The sequence below is a fragment of the Anarrhichthys ocellatus genome, unplaced genomic scaffold (genome assembly GCF_004355925.1).
Source record: "Anarrhichthys ocellatus isolate YVR2014 unplaced genomic scaffold, GSC_Weel_1.0 scaffold3, whole genome shotgun sequence".
Lineage (NCBI taxonomy): Eukaryota > Metazoa > Chordata > Actinopteri > Perciformes > Anarhichadidae > Anarrhichthys > Anarrhichthys ocellatus.
Window position 1 is genome coordinate 2,208,026 of NW_022280033.1, and position 15,822 is coordinate 2,223,847.

General features: G+C 40.8%; 1 protein-coding gene across 2 annotated transcripts in view; it reads right to left on the reverse strand.

The window, feature by feature from the left end:
- nrg3a (neuregulin 3a) overlaps positions 1–15,822 on the reverse strand; it is a 301,861-nt gene that overhangs the window by 58,560 nt on the left and 227,479 nt on the right. For both annotated transcript variants that reach the window (XM_031879261.1, XM_031879250.1), the window contains exon 3: positions 901–974. In XM_031879261.1, the coding sequence (XP_031735121.1) occupies positions 901–974 (74 nt within the window). The remainder of the gene's footprint in view (positions 1–900; positions 975–15,822) is intronic.

A 15,822-nucleotide genomic window follows, 5' to 3' on the forward strand; every position in this document is an offset into this window, starting at 1 on the left:
AAGACAGAAGATTGTTTTGGAGAAGTTATTTTAAATGGTTATGGAAGCTGTGGTATTTCACAGTTTTTCGCTCTCTTGCAATGTATTCAATGTTTTAATCTGCATAAAATGAAGGAATTCAGTTAAAGCCACTTTCAGAATTTGTTAAGGAATACTTGTTATTTTTCTACTTTGCAGCAGTTTTGCTTCACTGTTGTATCAATGCATGTATTAGCATTGTTTCTCAAATTTCCACCAAAAAACCCACAGCATTGATGTGGCTTCTGAGGACCTGCATCAAAACCCACTGAAACAAGATCTACATAATGAGCACGAAGAATTGAATGTGCTGTATGACTCGTGATAAAAGAAGAGAAGAATCTATGACTGCATTGCTGCTGCAATGACTAACTGCATTTCTGAAGAAATACCATAGAGGCATATTTCAAGGGGAATATGCAATAAGGGTCACAGCCAAGATTTTAGATGTGTTATATTTCAGAAGCAATACCATATGCATATTTCAAGGGTAATATGCAATACGGGCCACAGCTTTTTAGATGTACTATACCCTAAGAGTTAATGTCCTGCTACTTTTCTATTTGATTATTTTGATTGATTTGTGACCTTTGAACCCACCCGTCCCCACACACCCAACATTATTATACAACACTCTGCCTTGTGGGGATGTTTGCAAATGGTCCAATGGTTGGTCTTGGTGTACATTCATGAAGATTTGATTCCCCTTCGTGCTTTATTTATGTGGCTCAATACTCCAGTTGAACCTCATCAGAATGATTTAAGATACATGACCCTCTCAGTTTCCCTCATGTTTACTTTTATCAATCACATTTGATGTCATGGTTTAATGATAGATGTTGGTACACTGAGAACATTAAAGTAGAATATGTAGAAACTTACTTGGGTCAGACAGGATCGAGTCCGTCTTGGGCAGAAACTGGTCACAGCGGATTCCCTGGTAGCCTTCTCGACACCTGGTGGTGAAAAGAGAGAGAGAGAGCAATAAACCATCAGTCACTACAACAGAAGTGGGTATGCTCCTAAATTATTACCCAATTTCTTGGAGGCCCGTCCAGGAAAGTGTTATAAACAGTAATATGTGAGACTTGCATGTCACTGTTGCCCCAATGTTGCATAGCAAGGTCGTTTGTAACTCTGACAACACATTGAGTAGTTGGCTTCATCTTTCCTATTATTTTCATTAATCAGATCCAAAGGCCATATTTTGTTTGATTATTTGAGGTAAACCAACACGGCAAGTGTGGGGGGGGGGGGGGGATCTGAAGGTAAGTGTAAATCAGAGACATTCCCGCCACTGTTTACGTGGAGATAATCTCTTAATTGGGTGTTTGCATTTATTCACGTGATTAGATTTGCTTCTCGTGCTGGACTGTCTGTCATGATTTCACTATTGCAGGACACCACTGAATAATGCTCATCATAAGGGGTTCAGAACAAGTCACGTGACTACTTGCGACTCACACGACAAAATGTCAACTTTTAGTTTCCCGCAGGACACAAAAAAAGGGCTCTTGGACAAAAGTCCTTTGTTTGTTCAACCCATTCACTTCCCCTCCCGTCCGGTCTGTGTGGACTATCTCAAGCTGGACTATCTCTGCTATGTCATTTGCTCTGAGCATGAAATAATAAAGCGGATGGGTTTATATTGGAGTAATTTGTTAAGCCTGGTGTGTCGGTATCAGGCAGCGAGGGGCGAAGTGAGTTGGGACTGAGACCAGGTTCAGAAGGATAGGGAATTCCGACTGAAAAATACCAGCATATACCCTGAACTGCACCACTGACTACAACTGATGTAAATCCAAAAGATGCATGAAAAGCACCTTCTCATGTTTTGAGACAAATGCAGGTAAGGTCCAGTCGTTGTGGAAATGAGCCGGATTGCAAACAAGTGTAAAGTAAGGCAAACTGACAGGAATAAATTAATAGAGAGGTGATTTTTAAGGGTTGAAACCTGCAATATGAGAGAACTTTCTCGAAGAAGACATCTGTCTTTTCAGCAAAATGCACAAATTGAGGCTGCAGCAGAAAAGGAGCATCCATTCCCTATTAGGTGAGACCTTATAACCTTTGTGTGTTTGTTTTGCTGAATGAGTTTCAAGTTCCTTGCTTGGTGGCATGAAATGTTCCCAGAAAAAGACAAATGTAGAACTTTCTCCTAAAAAAGGCAAGGAGTAACAACTGTGTTAAGATGGAGCTGAACTTGCCAGTGACGATGAGTCTGCTGTCAAACGATTTTCTTTTCCCTTTTTCTCTTAACCCCTACAAGCCACCAAGAGGAAGCAATTCTGATGAAGAGTGCTCAATTAATTGAAGACACATTCCGTGGTTTCTGGATAGTCGTCAAACCTTCAAGACATGTCAACTTATGAATTTGATTGGCGCATTTTTGAGAGTGCCAGTCAGGCAATGATCATTAAGTGGCTAATGAATTCTGAAATGTTCTCGGGCCGCTCTTCAGAAAATGTCACAGGAAAAGGCTGTGCATTGCGAGGTATGTGTTTTTAATTAATTTCAGCTCAATAACTGCGTCCTTATCAACATATAGAAGTAAATGTGTTTTACAGTGCTAGCATGGAGACTAAAATTCCAGTATGCGGTGTAAAGCCTAATTGGGTGTCTCAGTTGGTTTGGATATTAATCTTTGCCTCTGGCTATTTGTACCTCACTTGCTGTTCTGTTTCTCTCTGTCGCTCTTGAGGAAAGTCTCACATATAGAAACTTCAGAAAAGTAGTTTGTGCTACCTCTCTAAATGTGACCCTACTATATCTATTCAATCTATCATTTGATCACTTTCTTAATTATTTTTCTCATTTCCTCCCGTTCCCCACTGTGGATTTGTTTCATTGACACTCCTGCAGTTAATCTACATCTGCTCTGACAAGCTGACAGCAGAGCAAATATGCATGTCCCAGCGGCCCCAGCCTTTTGAAGCACCCAACTGAGAGAACATCTACGTCCACCCAGACAAAACACCGGAGCTGTACATATAGAGATCAAGCTTACAAAAGAATGCAGTGTGACATATCAAAGATTTTGCTCCATGCAGAGTGTAGCCTCTTTATGTCTCTGATCTACGGTGAGCGATTTTCAATTATTAAGTGAGCTGCAGGAGGCGGGGAAAGACGCACTCGACTGTGCATGCCGGTGGTTTGCTTAAATAGCATCGTCACTGTTGGGAGGGAGAAGGGGGAACACACGAGGAGACGTCTGGTGAGAACAGACTCTGTGACATTGATGCTGAGTCTAAACAAAAAAATCACAAATAAAATGTTATGGTGCCATTGAATTTAATCTCTCTGAAATTACATGTACAGTATACTGTATTACATATATGTATAAAACTACATTTCTGTGTGCTTTCTGCAGCTTGACTAGCACTGCAGGTGGATATAAATTAACATGCAGTGGTAAACTGACATTAGTCCATCACTGCAGTTTCTTAAACTGTAGATCTTGAAGCCAACTGACTGATTTCTGTTAAAAAATGTAAAGAAACTTTGGTTGTCACAGTAACCCGAAGGCATACTTTCTGTTTGTCAAGTATGTGGTTTTGCAAAACACCCCATCTGTTTGGTTTCCTTACTATACTGTATGTATGGGGGCTTCTCATAATCACATTCATCACACTACATAGCCTTGAAGACAGACAGTAATGATGTTAACTACGCTGTTAAGGAGGCCTCGACCATCTCATCATTCGTCAAGGAGTCCGTATTGCCGCCTGTCTTCCAAGTTTGTTATTCTCAGCTTTTACTGTTGCAACATATGATGCCAAATATGTGTTGTGTGGGAGCAGTGGAACAAACCAAACACCAGAAAACACAGCCGCCTTAGTTTAAATACACCATTCAAATACAAAACTCCAGCCAAAGTGGTTTGAATGTTGCTGTTTGGTGTCTAGACTTCAGCTCCTTAATCAGATGCTGCAAGTCAGGATCAAGGTCTGACATGTCAGCAGGTCACTTAAAACACAGGTGGACTTTTTCTCCGTGCTAAATTGGTTAACATCCCTCCATGCCGTTATGACCTAAACTGACTAAACCTTGACAGGAGGCAACCTTTGTCACACCAAGTCAAGGCGCAGAAGATAATTAAAAGAATAGAGGCTTAACATGGTGACACTGTCTGTGAGTCATGCTCATTAGGGGGAGACTGTGGAAGTGGGAATACGTGATCAGAGTGTGCCAAAAAAAACAATACTGTGAATACTGCGAAACAGCATACAACTATGCACATCTGCATGTGCACAGGCCTCTTGAAGAGTGTCCGTAAGCGCCACAAAAACATATGTAATTTCCTACTTTATCATGTCTAAGACTGTCCGCTACATGAAGTTACTGTATCCCACAAACTCCCTTTTTTTGCCGATGCTGTTCCCAACTGAGATCAAAACACATCAGTGTTGCTTCATAAAGCTCGGAGGAGGGAATCTAAGAGTGAATGAGAAACAGTCGGAGGGTATTGAAGGGTTGCATGCCTTCTAATTAGCACCATAGTCATTAATTAAAAGAAAAGAGGAAGAGATTGCATGTGCATGCATGTGTGTGTGTGTGTGCATGCGTGTGTGTGTGTGTGTGCATGCGTGTGTGTGTGTGTGTGTGTGAGAATCTCTCGCAAATGTACAAAGCAGCACCAAGAAGGGGATAAATATAAACATGCGCCTGGAGGATGATGAATTCCTGCAAAGGGAAGTGTGAAAACACATGCGCTGGTGCTCAAAGACACACATACATATGCAAAACAGAAGGGAACATTCACATCCCATTTAAGCAGTTCAAGTTTTCCGTGTACTGTATGTGGGAGAACATGATATTTTATATGCTATTGTTTTTCCTGCGAAGCAAACTTAACACTCCTAAGGTGGAGGTGAACACTTACGCATTAACATTCACACTCTGAAGCTGCTCAGCATCACTCCAGTTGGGGTTAAAACTACTTTGCTCAAGGGCGCCTCAGGGATTGATCCTGCAATTGCAGGATGCTGAACTGTCGTTAGGCTGAAAATTATACATGCTGCAATCTCTCTAACTTTAAAAGTGCTGTTTGAAAGTTTGGTCAAATGCCTGGCTAAAGCTCCCACACTTAAATCTCCTAACTGCATTTGTAATACACATATCTGTAGGATGTCTTGATCTGGATGCACAAAAGGGACGGAATTACGTCAAGTCAGGCTGACAGAAATTCAATCAGTCGACACCGTCCTCATGCTAAACGTCAGAACAGACAATGGACAAGCCCTTTTATTTGCTATATTCGTCCAATCCAGAGAGACTGAAAACTGGCAAATGAAGATGGAGTTCTGAAATGTTCTTCTCTGTAACCAAATGGTTGTACTGATCTTCCTTGGTTGGTACAAGACAGGAAACATTCATCATGTCCACTGATTCCCCCCTCAGCTATTAAAGATGTGATCCAAATAAAACAAGGAGGCAATCTGCAGTGTCAAACCACCAAATGAAATATTAGAGATCCAAACAACTACTTCTCTCTCCTTGGCAGGGCGGCCATTTGGACCAATTTAATACCGTGCAGCCACACAGCGGCGTGAGGCTCAATGGTCTATTAAAAGAAAATATGCCATACTGCATTGGTCAGACTGTGACAGGTTGGTTCAATGATCTTCACATCGTCGGCCATTTTCTCAGCATGAAATTCATTTTCGAGCAGAATGGTCGATACGCATCCGGTAAACCGACCAACAAATAACAGGAAATAGCCGAGGAAAAGTGTTGTTTCTGTCATGGTTGGAGCCTGACCTTACAACAATCTGCTCAGAGGGTAGAAATCGCAGAGAAACAGCCACATACCTTTTAAATAAAAAAATGGTTCATGCCTCCCAATCTTCATTTGGAATCTATCAAAAGCCTGAAAACATTTTTTTTTGCAATTTATACTTATCTTGCTAATCCATCATTGTTCTACTTGCCTCGGAGAGTGATTCATTCTTTTAAAAGCATGGAGCCATTTTTAAAATCAATGCCACATCACTCACTAAAAGATGCAATATGATAAATTAGGGAACATTTCTTATACTGATACATATTGTCAGCAAAACAGAGATGCAGAAATGGCTCCACACAAGGGAAACGTTCACACAAGCTTTATAGCACTCGGTGTAAACATTCACAGCAAGACACTGAGCGAGTCAATTACCCAACAAGAGAACGTTAATTTAACGCGAAGGTTCCTTGATTTAGTAAGGCACTATCACTGGAACAGGTACTATTTCATTGTTTAATTTGTAATTAGGTTTTAAGCCAAGATAGAGTTTGTTACCGTGGATACTCAATGAAGTCATATCCTTTCATGTATCAAATCCTAATGTTATCCAATACGTCTGTTCGGCTTTAATAGCAACTTGCTGTTTGTTTAATCGGATCGGCAGACAACCAAATACAATTGACAGCCCTGACTTCAACGGAGGACTGAGATGATTACTTTTCTACTTTGACGACATTACATTTCACTCATTCCTCCCTTTCTTGATAGGAAAGAGAATTGAGATGAAAATATAACCTCGCTTGGGTATCAAGGGAGGTTTTTACTTTTGAAATAGCGCCATGTTCCCAGCCTGAGCGTTTGTTAGAGGCAGGTAGGGTGTGAAACTGTGTGTGCATTGCATGTGTTGTTGTGTATTTACAGTATGCCAATACGTCTTTGCATGTTTGCATTTCACACACAGACAAATGGAGAGAAAGCTCTCTTGGAATCAGTGAATAATATGTATATCCATGTGTTTGTGTGAGACAGGATCAAAACCAAACACTCATTCCAGTACAGCTCTACCCACATTCAGAATACACAAGAAAATAAATACAGAAAAAGTATAGTAGGGCTACCACAGTTAAACTACACATAAATAAATTATAAGAAAACGAAGCCAGGAGCTTACATTAAAAAGATCTGTTTGACTGGTCTGCAGAGTTACGTTGGATTACCCTCAAGGTATGCCCAAAATAAAAGTCCTGTTTTCATAGTAATCAATGTCATCTGCTGGGTAACTGACAAAGACATGGAACCTGTCTGGATGTATGATTTAACACTGCTCAGGAGCAAACAGTGAACAAGTATTTGGAGAACACAGTGATGCTGTGAAATTCTGTGGCCGCTATGTTCTCCTGACTGGTATAGAATGCCTTTTTTATTATCATTTTGGGGCCATTTTATGCCTTCATTAGATAGCCGGCAGCAAAAAGCAATGACAGGGAATGGCATGCAACTGGCTGTGCACAAACCATAGAGTGCAATTCAAGATCTGCACCTCAAGGCTTAGCCAACATGAACAGTTACCTGGCGGAGTAGACGGAGCAGCTTTAAGTGGGAGCTTCGTTGTCCATGTTTCGTGCCTATAATTGCAGATTACCCCTTCTTGTTGTATGCAAGCAATGAATGTAGATGTCATATCGGAAGTGAGTATTTTTGGGTATAATGTTATGAGCTATAGTGAAAACAGCCCCACAACATTCATTACATGTCAGTATACAAGGACTTAGACAAAAAACATCCAAAAGATAATCTTATCTGACTTATTAGGTCACTGTGAACAAATAAATTTCATTCAAGACTGAATGACTTCTTGGAGCTCTCTGTCTGACAAACAAGAGGAACACATTTGCAGCTGAGGATGCTCTTGTGTCTAATTATGGTTTAATTCCAGTTTAATTTCTGCAAATGGCCTCTATGGAGTTATAATTACTAAAGTAGCGTTTTAAGTGAAGAAGAACATGTTCCTTTTGCAGCAATTTTAAAGTTGGTGTCACGACCCGGCTCTTGAGCCATGACAAAACGGAAGACACACGGGTGGTTAGACGGAAAAGTTTGCATTTATTCTCAACAAAACAAAGACATGGTGCTGCAGGAACAGAGAGCGCTCCCGACTGCGGCAGGCAGGTCCTATATACCCCTGGGAGACTGGCCAGGTGCTCCCAATTGTACAGAGAGGCTCCGCCTACAAGGGACCTGCAAGACAGCACAGACAAGACAACAAGGGAACGCCCACAGCAGGCCCTGCTTAAAGCCAGAGGCCGTCACAGTTGGTCAAACTGGATCTGCACTGTAAAGTTCTCTGGGTCTCTGCTCTGCTAAGGTGTAGGCAAAACTTTACCTTCAAAAATGGAAGGTACAACTTAAACCAACCTCAATGTTAAAGTTGAAATCACAGTCAGGTGTAAAGGCTAAAAAACCAACCCTCAAAAAGCCAATAATGGGTATTTTCCCAATTTTGTAAATCTAATTCTGAGCCAGTGACAAATACAGCTATTTGAATTCAATAACATCAATCTCCACGTTCACAGTCATCTCTAACATTTTTCTGCTCTTTTCTCTCTGGATGCTTCCAGTTGTCAAGCGCGACTGACCGCTGAGCTTCTCTCGTTTTTAAATAAAACATGCCTCCCACTGAATGTTGCATGCATGCCATGGTGTTTGAATGCGTGCCCTTTCCTCCATCTCACCATGAGTGCCCTCCCTCAACCCTTTCAACAGAGGCAGGAAGTCACTCAATAATTCACATCTCCGCCTTGCCACTGATCCCACAATTAAAACAAAAACACGTAACTTGCCTTGATGTATCAAATATTTTGTATTTGACATCAGTTCCCATTTTTTCCTTTGACTCCTCCACCACTACATATCCCCTACCCTATGTTGGGACAGCTGAGATAGTAGACAACCACATGGAGTCTTCCACCCAACTAGTTTTTACACGTTTGACAGCCGAAAAGAAAATTAAACTGGATTTGTGCAAGCAATCCCTCTTGGGAATACAGGAAAAGTGCTGCATTCGTTCATCCAGCTTCTATCAAAAAGCCAGTCAGTCAGTCAGTCAGTCAGGTGCACCAGCCAGCAGAAACGAAGAGACACACGAGAGACAACAAACAAGAGAACTTCTGACCTCACTGGAAAATGACAGCATTGGATGTTTGTTCAAACTGCTTAAAAAAAAAAGCCGTCTGTTGTTACGTGAATAATGACAGAATCACAGCATTGTCATTGTTGTTTATGTTCAGAAGCGAAGGCATAGGTATAGTGACATTAAAAAACTCAGGATATGCATATAAAGCAAAGAACTGCTATTTGCGCTTCATCTCCTATCAGCAGTTAGAGTTCAGTTCTTTTTTTAACACAAAGGTGATCTTTCCCCAATCGGAAAAGGGTTACTTCATCTAAACCGTACGATTGTACGTTGACTATCAAACATCAAAGCCTATGAAAGGCTTGTGGCTTTCTCCTTCACCGAGGACAAAAGATGTAGTCTGTTTGGATTTTAAACAGTCAAGCCAGATTTATATTGTGTGTTAAGGGTTTACGGCACAGCTAGGAAGTCTATGCACGTAGCTGCTGCAGCTAACCTGACCCTCTTCAACAATGTAACTACACGTGCAGAGAGACCCACGTGGAGACTGGCAAGAGCTGTAATTGGGCAGCACGGGCTGCTTGTGTTTTCACCTGCATGTTGCCAAAAACGACAAGTTAAAAAGTAAAAACAAAATCCGAATCTACGTTGTCAGCGCCATAATCGTTAATGCCATAATCATTGCATTTCATTGCTTTCTAGATTCTCCGGCTGCTTGGTAAAGTCCTGCCTGCACACTTCAGCTCTTCTCTCCAGCTCAGTAGAAGTCCTGTCATACTGTAGAAGACTATCATGTCACACTCTAAATATGTTCCTCTGTCTTATGCAGCGATCTTGATAGGGACTGGAAATACCATTAACGGTGAGATAACACTTAAATCCAAGCCCTTATCTCTTCTTCATTCTGCCCTCCTCTCCTCATGTTTCTCCCTGTCTTTGACTTTCTCTCCTTATGAATATTAACACTTTATCACTTGGACGACTTATCTCTGCTTCATAATTTGCTCACTCGAACTCACTTTGATTACACGGTCTGTTCTGGAAAACATATCTTCATTGCATCTGAAAGTTAAAGGTGGCGCTTCTTAGATCAATTAAATTAGCAGTTGCCGGCAACTTTTTACCCACGAGGGAAAATGCTCACTGCAATTTGAGTGTTTATGGCTCCATCCTTTGGACAGATTGAGTCACGCAGAATAATGCTGATTTAAGAGGACATTGGGATGACATTTAATATATATTTTTTGTTTTATAAGTAATATTGAATACGGTTTAAATTCACTCTCTCATTCTCATTCATTGACGGTTATTCAACATTCTCAGGATATGTCAAACCTCTATATACACTCTTGTACTTGCCTCTGTACACAGAGCCTCGTCCATAATAAATTGGTTTTCCCAGTTTGGTTGTGGAAGAACTTGACTGGCCTGCACAGAGCCCTGACCTCAACCCCATCCAACTACTTTGGGGTGAATTGAAACACGGTTTCTAAGCCAGCTGTTATTGCCAAACATCCGTGACTGACCTCACTAATGTTTTTTTGGCTGAAAAGGAGCAAATCCAAATCCTGCAGCCAGGTTCCAACATTTGGTGGAAAGCCTTCCAGGATGACTGCACGTCGTTATGGCCACAGATTAACCCTCATAGTTCTGGAATTACACATTTTCACAATCACAAACAGCGGCCTCCTGGGTGAAAGTCTCGTGTTTATCTGTCTCACATTCTGGACAAACCCGCCCTTTTTAAACGGCCAAGCTACAGTCAATAGTGCCGGCAATGGTTGCCGTTGAAAGGATTCAGAATCAGGCCTATACGTTGATGGGGGTACTGTCGGCAGTGGAAACACAGCATAGAGGAAAGCACCTGGGGCCAATAGTGTCAAGTCAATCAGAGCCGTACAACATAGTGGAAACACGGCTGTACGGAGGCTAAAAGGTGCCTTTTGCGTCGGAATCAGACGCAGAGATGCGTGACAAAGTGTCAGTATTTGACGCCTGGGCAATGAGACTGGGCCTGGATTCTACGTATTTATAGCCTTGTAATGTGTAAAGTCTGAAAAAACTGGTCATGATCATTAACAATTGTTCAGAACCGTTAGAATGAGTGTTTCACCCTCTGTTTTCATTGTTCTGCTCGATGTGTTGCAGTGGCCATTGGCATTTGAGATTGGGAAGAGTGGACTGGCCGAAATAGAGTACCACAGGGGTGGCAGCTTTATCACGTCATCATTTCAGCAAATATACCAAAGCACCCAAATGCCAGAGGATTTATGCAGGGCAGCGTGCAGCTTATTTTGAAAAACAATAGTCTCATGAACGCTTTGACCTTTGGATCAAATTAAGCAGCGGGAAAGTCCGTCAGGGTAATCAGATAATTAAACTCGCCCCATTTGGCTTCTGTTTCGGATTATGCTGTGTCCCTTCGGAAATATTTTCTCGCTGTGAAAGTGTCACTTGCATGCTGCTGATCCCGTTAGAGGGCACAGCCAAGAAGGCATTTGGCAAGGATAATACTCCACAAAGGAATTTTAAGTTATAAACGTTCTAAACCCAAAAAACTGGCAGCCACTTCATCTCCCAGATGTTGATGCTGGGATTTAAACTCTCATGCATGTTAAATGTAATTTCACTGCTGGTACTATGTGCCATTGCTCATAGGAAACATCAGCAATGTTACTGAAGGCAGCTGCAAAGACTAAAGCTGCTATTAGATCAGAAGTAAATCCACCACAAAATCTAAAGTGGCAGTGTTTGAAGGTGGGTGATCATATTCATTGACAATATATTTGCCGTCAGAGGGAGATTGGGAACACTGTTATTTATATATATATATAATGTGTCTTTGCAATGCAATATGGAAATACTAAACAAATTGCTAACTTTTGTCTTGTTTGAACATTTCTTATTTTGCCATCAATCATTGGTAAAAATGATGTTCCGGTAAATGGATTATGTATCTGTTTCTTTGGCTTTTTTTCCTCCTTTGAAAGAAAGGAAAACAATATATATATTTGTGTTTCACTATTTATTAATTTATTCAACAACAACAGGTAAGATGTAAACATGTTGGAGTTAGCAATAATGCTAATTTTCATACGTATACCCGAAACCTTAATTACACCTTAGTAAGTAAAACAATTTCATGACGCATACTTTCTATACTTTCTATCTCCCTTCTGTTTGGAACTAGGGAAAAGCTGTTTACACCGAGCACCTGTAAGCATCACACACACACACACACACACACACACACACACACACACACACACACTGTGAGCTAATTATTTACAGAGGGAGAGAAATGTCCCACCTGAAACACAGGAAATGGCAAAGCCAATGCTCCCAACACAAAGCAGAAACTGTGATGTTTGTAGGCGCCAAAAAACAGTTCCTGTCAGAAACAGGTGTGAGGAAAGATTTAAATTAGGACTTTCTTTTTTTAATTATCTGTCAAACATGTTGCTAAATCTGGTAAATCTGCACCCAGAATTCTTGAAAATATCAGACTATTTTCACGATGGAACTGTAACTTCTGGAAACAGCTCAATATCTGTTTATCTTTTATCCTGACAGTTGGTTTTGATTCTTTAACTTGTGGTTGTATCTTTTGTATTATGCAAGTTGGCCTGAGGTAATATTGTTGTGATGCATAAAATACCTAAAAAAAGTATACAGTATAATGTGCCTGTTTGAAACAGCATTACCTCCAGGTTGTATGGAATAATTCCAGTTTAATCAAAACACAACCTGGGGCTACAGAGAGGGATTATTAACCCACAGTGATGATTAAGGATTTGGCCTGACAGATAGATGTCAAAATCCTGATAAAAACAGTTATTATCCCAACAAAAGTCCATCCAGTTTCTGAGATATCACACTTGACAGGTGTTCATTTCCCCTGTTGGCTTCAGTTGGAAATACAACAATGCTAAATATCTCAAACAGAAATTAAACCTTTAGACATTATAATTATAAAAATATCAATTATAGCGGCTTAAACAAAAAACAACAATGTCACAATATGAATACTAATATGTCAATTCAAATAATGTATGGATAATACCAAGGAGAGGAACATCTATTCTGGCAAATGGGATCTGAGAGGAATGATGATCACAGAAAGAAAACCTGGCACAGCAGGAGAGCGGGGAATTAGATTTGCATTCATTCACACCTAAAGCGATGACCTTTGGTGTTCTCCGCTGCTGCCCTCAGAGTGAACTCTCAATCAAAGCAGGATTGCTTTCATGGACACAGACATGTTTGATAAAAGTGTCAAGTGTATCCTCAGCAGGAAGAAGGGACTCAAAGGTATTTAACAAAAAGAAGGACTGAGATCCGGTATGGGGTCCTTTCTGAAACGAAGCCCGATGGCTCCATTGTGCTGCAGACAACTGAGTTATAGGAGCTGGAAAAAACACCTGACATACTGAAACTGTTTAAATGTATTTAAACAGAATAAAAGACAATGATTATAGCTTGATTCTATGTATCACTAGCGTGCTGAAATGGTGCCCTGTAGTGAAAAGCACTTCAAGCATTACCATCTGTCATAAAAGTTGAATTGCTATGTTTCTTGTCTCTGTTAAAGAAAGTCTTTGCCTTATAGAGCTATTTGACAAAATACTGGAAGATCATTTACTGATAAAGAGCTGAGCAGATTTTTCCTTGCATTTTTGAATTTGGTGTTCAATTCAGACAACGTCTTACTGTTTCTCACATAGCAGTTTATTTTGAGTAATAAATAGAGATTCGAGACAAATGAATCAACACCATTTTAAGTACAGAAAACACGTCATCGCTAACGTAACTTAACCTAAAGTAACTCAACCACACTTTGGGGGCCACCGGCCTCCTGTTTTAAATTCCTGTGTTCGCTTGACTCATCAACTTCTTATACTACTTGACAAGCTGAGTGTTGCATATTCACGTCTATGTCTTTACAATAGTACAGACTGCATGGCTTAAAATGACTCGCAAAAATCAAGAATGCCGTTGTTATTGCATGCTAAATGACTTTCAAATGATTGATTCATTGGTCAGACCGGGCTGTTTGTATAACTGTGATGTCATGTTTTGTACACATGTTAAAGTTACTACCAGGAACTTTTATCTGGTGTTGATTTTGGCGGTCCCTGTCGACAAACGCGATAGTGTTTCCCAGCACCTTAGAAAACCTCATTTTACTGCAGCAGGGTCTGACAATTTGAAGCAGCGAGGCGAGGCAAAGCTCCGTCTTTGTCGTCTCCTTCTGAGTTTCGGGTGAACCTGCACAATTTCATCTGATTTTGCATGCAAGCTGACCCGGTGGCATCGATGATAAGCATTTACAATAACTAGAAATAGGCAATCTTCTGTAGGGCATATAGATGCATCATTATTCAATTGAGACTATTTCATAACCAGTTAAAAGTTCATCACAGTAACTTTAAGAGGCAATTGTAAGATGTTTCACAGTACTTCATCAATCGTTTTGAAGAGAGAATAATTGAAGTGTGTGCTTTACAAAAACTCTCATTTCAAGATGCAGGCAAGACTCTTGAGCACATAACACAATAACTAGGTGTTTGTACTTCTGTCTGGACTCATTCTGCCCCTCAGACAGTATCTGTGATACACACAGATTTCTAATTTTGCTAAAATGGTGACTAAGTCAACTAGTCTTCAGAGAATGGTGAACTGAAGAAACAGGCCAGTTCATGTCTAGAATGAGGTTGGCCTTGTGCGAGCTTTTTATTTGAAGCAATCAACCCACCTCTTCTACGATGATTGGAATAAGAAGAATAGATGACGGTGAAACCCCCCTTTATCCTCATCGATTTTAATCTTGAACAACAATACATCATACTTCACAAAAGCTTGCAGACTGGAGAGGACAGTAAGTGGAAGAAAATAGCTGCAACAACGAAAACAAAAGTGAGCCTCCCAAAAAGCTGTTGTCAACAGCTTTCTTTAAAGGATGCAAGAGGAAAGAAGCTTTGTTATGAGGACAAGAAAGAGGTAAGAGGAAATAATTACACAAGACTTCCGTCGCGCCGCGGGACTGGCAACATGTAACGGGTTATGTGACCCAAAAAGACCTGAGAAACACACCCTGCCTACAGATTCATCACTTTTTGGGAAGAGGAGAGAAATGAGAGCGAGGCTACCACTGCTACCACCAAATCTGCTTTCTTCAACCTCGCCCCAGAGTTGTTATTATTAGCAGCCGGTGGAGAGCACAGTCCAACTTGGCTAAATAATGAAGTCAGCAGCTATCGTAAGGAGGTTGCTCTTAGTTACATTATAATGCGTTCAAGCTCCTGCCAGTAAAAATGAGGATGTGTTCAAATCTCTATCTCTCCAAATGAAATTCTGTTTTTAGCAACAGAAGATATACTAGAGAGGGAATTATGACCCATTTATTTTTTAGTATCAATCGCTACTGAATGTCAAATTGTATTCAAGTTGGGTCGTATCTATTCATGGACATTTCATTGCATACATTTGTAAATCTTATTTGTATTGGTTTCACCATGAAACACACAGTTTTCAGACATATTCCGGCATTTCTCTCCAGGCTGGACCAGTTTTCTCACTCGGGGCATCGTGTCAATTTGACAGGGCCATGCTTTACAGTGGAGAGGAAGCAAAAAGGCTGCAGAGGAGGGGTTGGAGAGAGAGGTAAGGCTCGGCAGGTAAAGGGAGACTGTACCCTGACAGTACGTGATATGAACTCACAAGCTTGTGTCCCGTCCTGTGATCGCATGCATGTGTGTGTGTGTGTCTGTGAGAGAGAGTTAGAAGAGAGCAGGGGTGGCAGCTGTAGTATTAATTAGGCAGGTGAGATGAGTGGACTGCAGCATCATTACATTGGCAATTAGAGTGCAGTCTATTTGCCTAGCATGCCCCTGGCTCTAAGAGAGAGAGAGAGAGAGAGAGAGAGAGAGAGAGAGAGAGAGAGAGA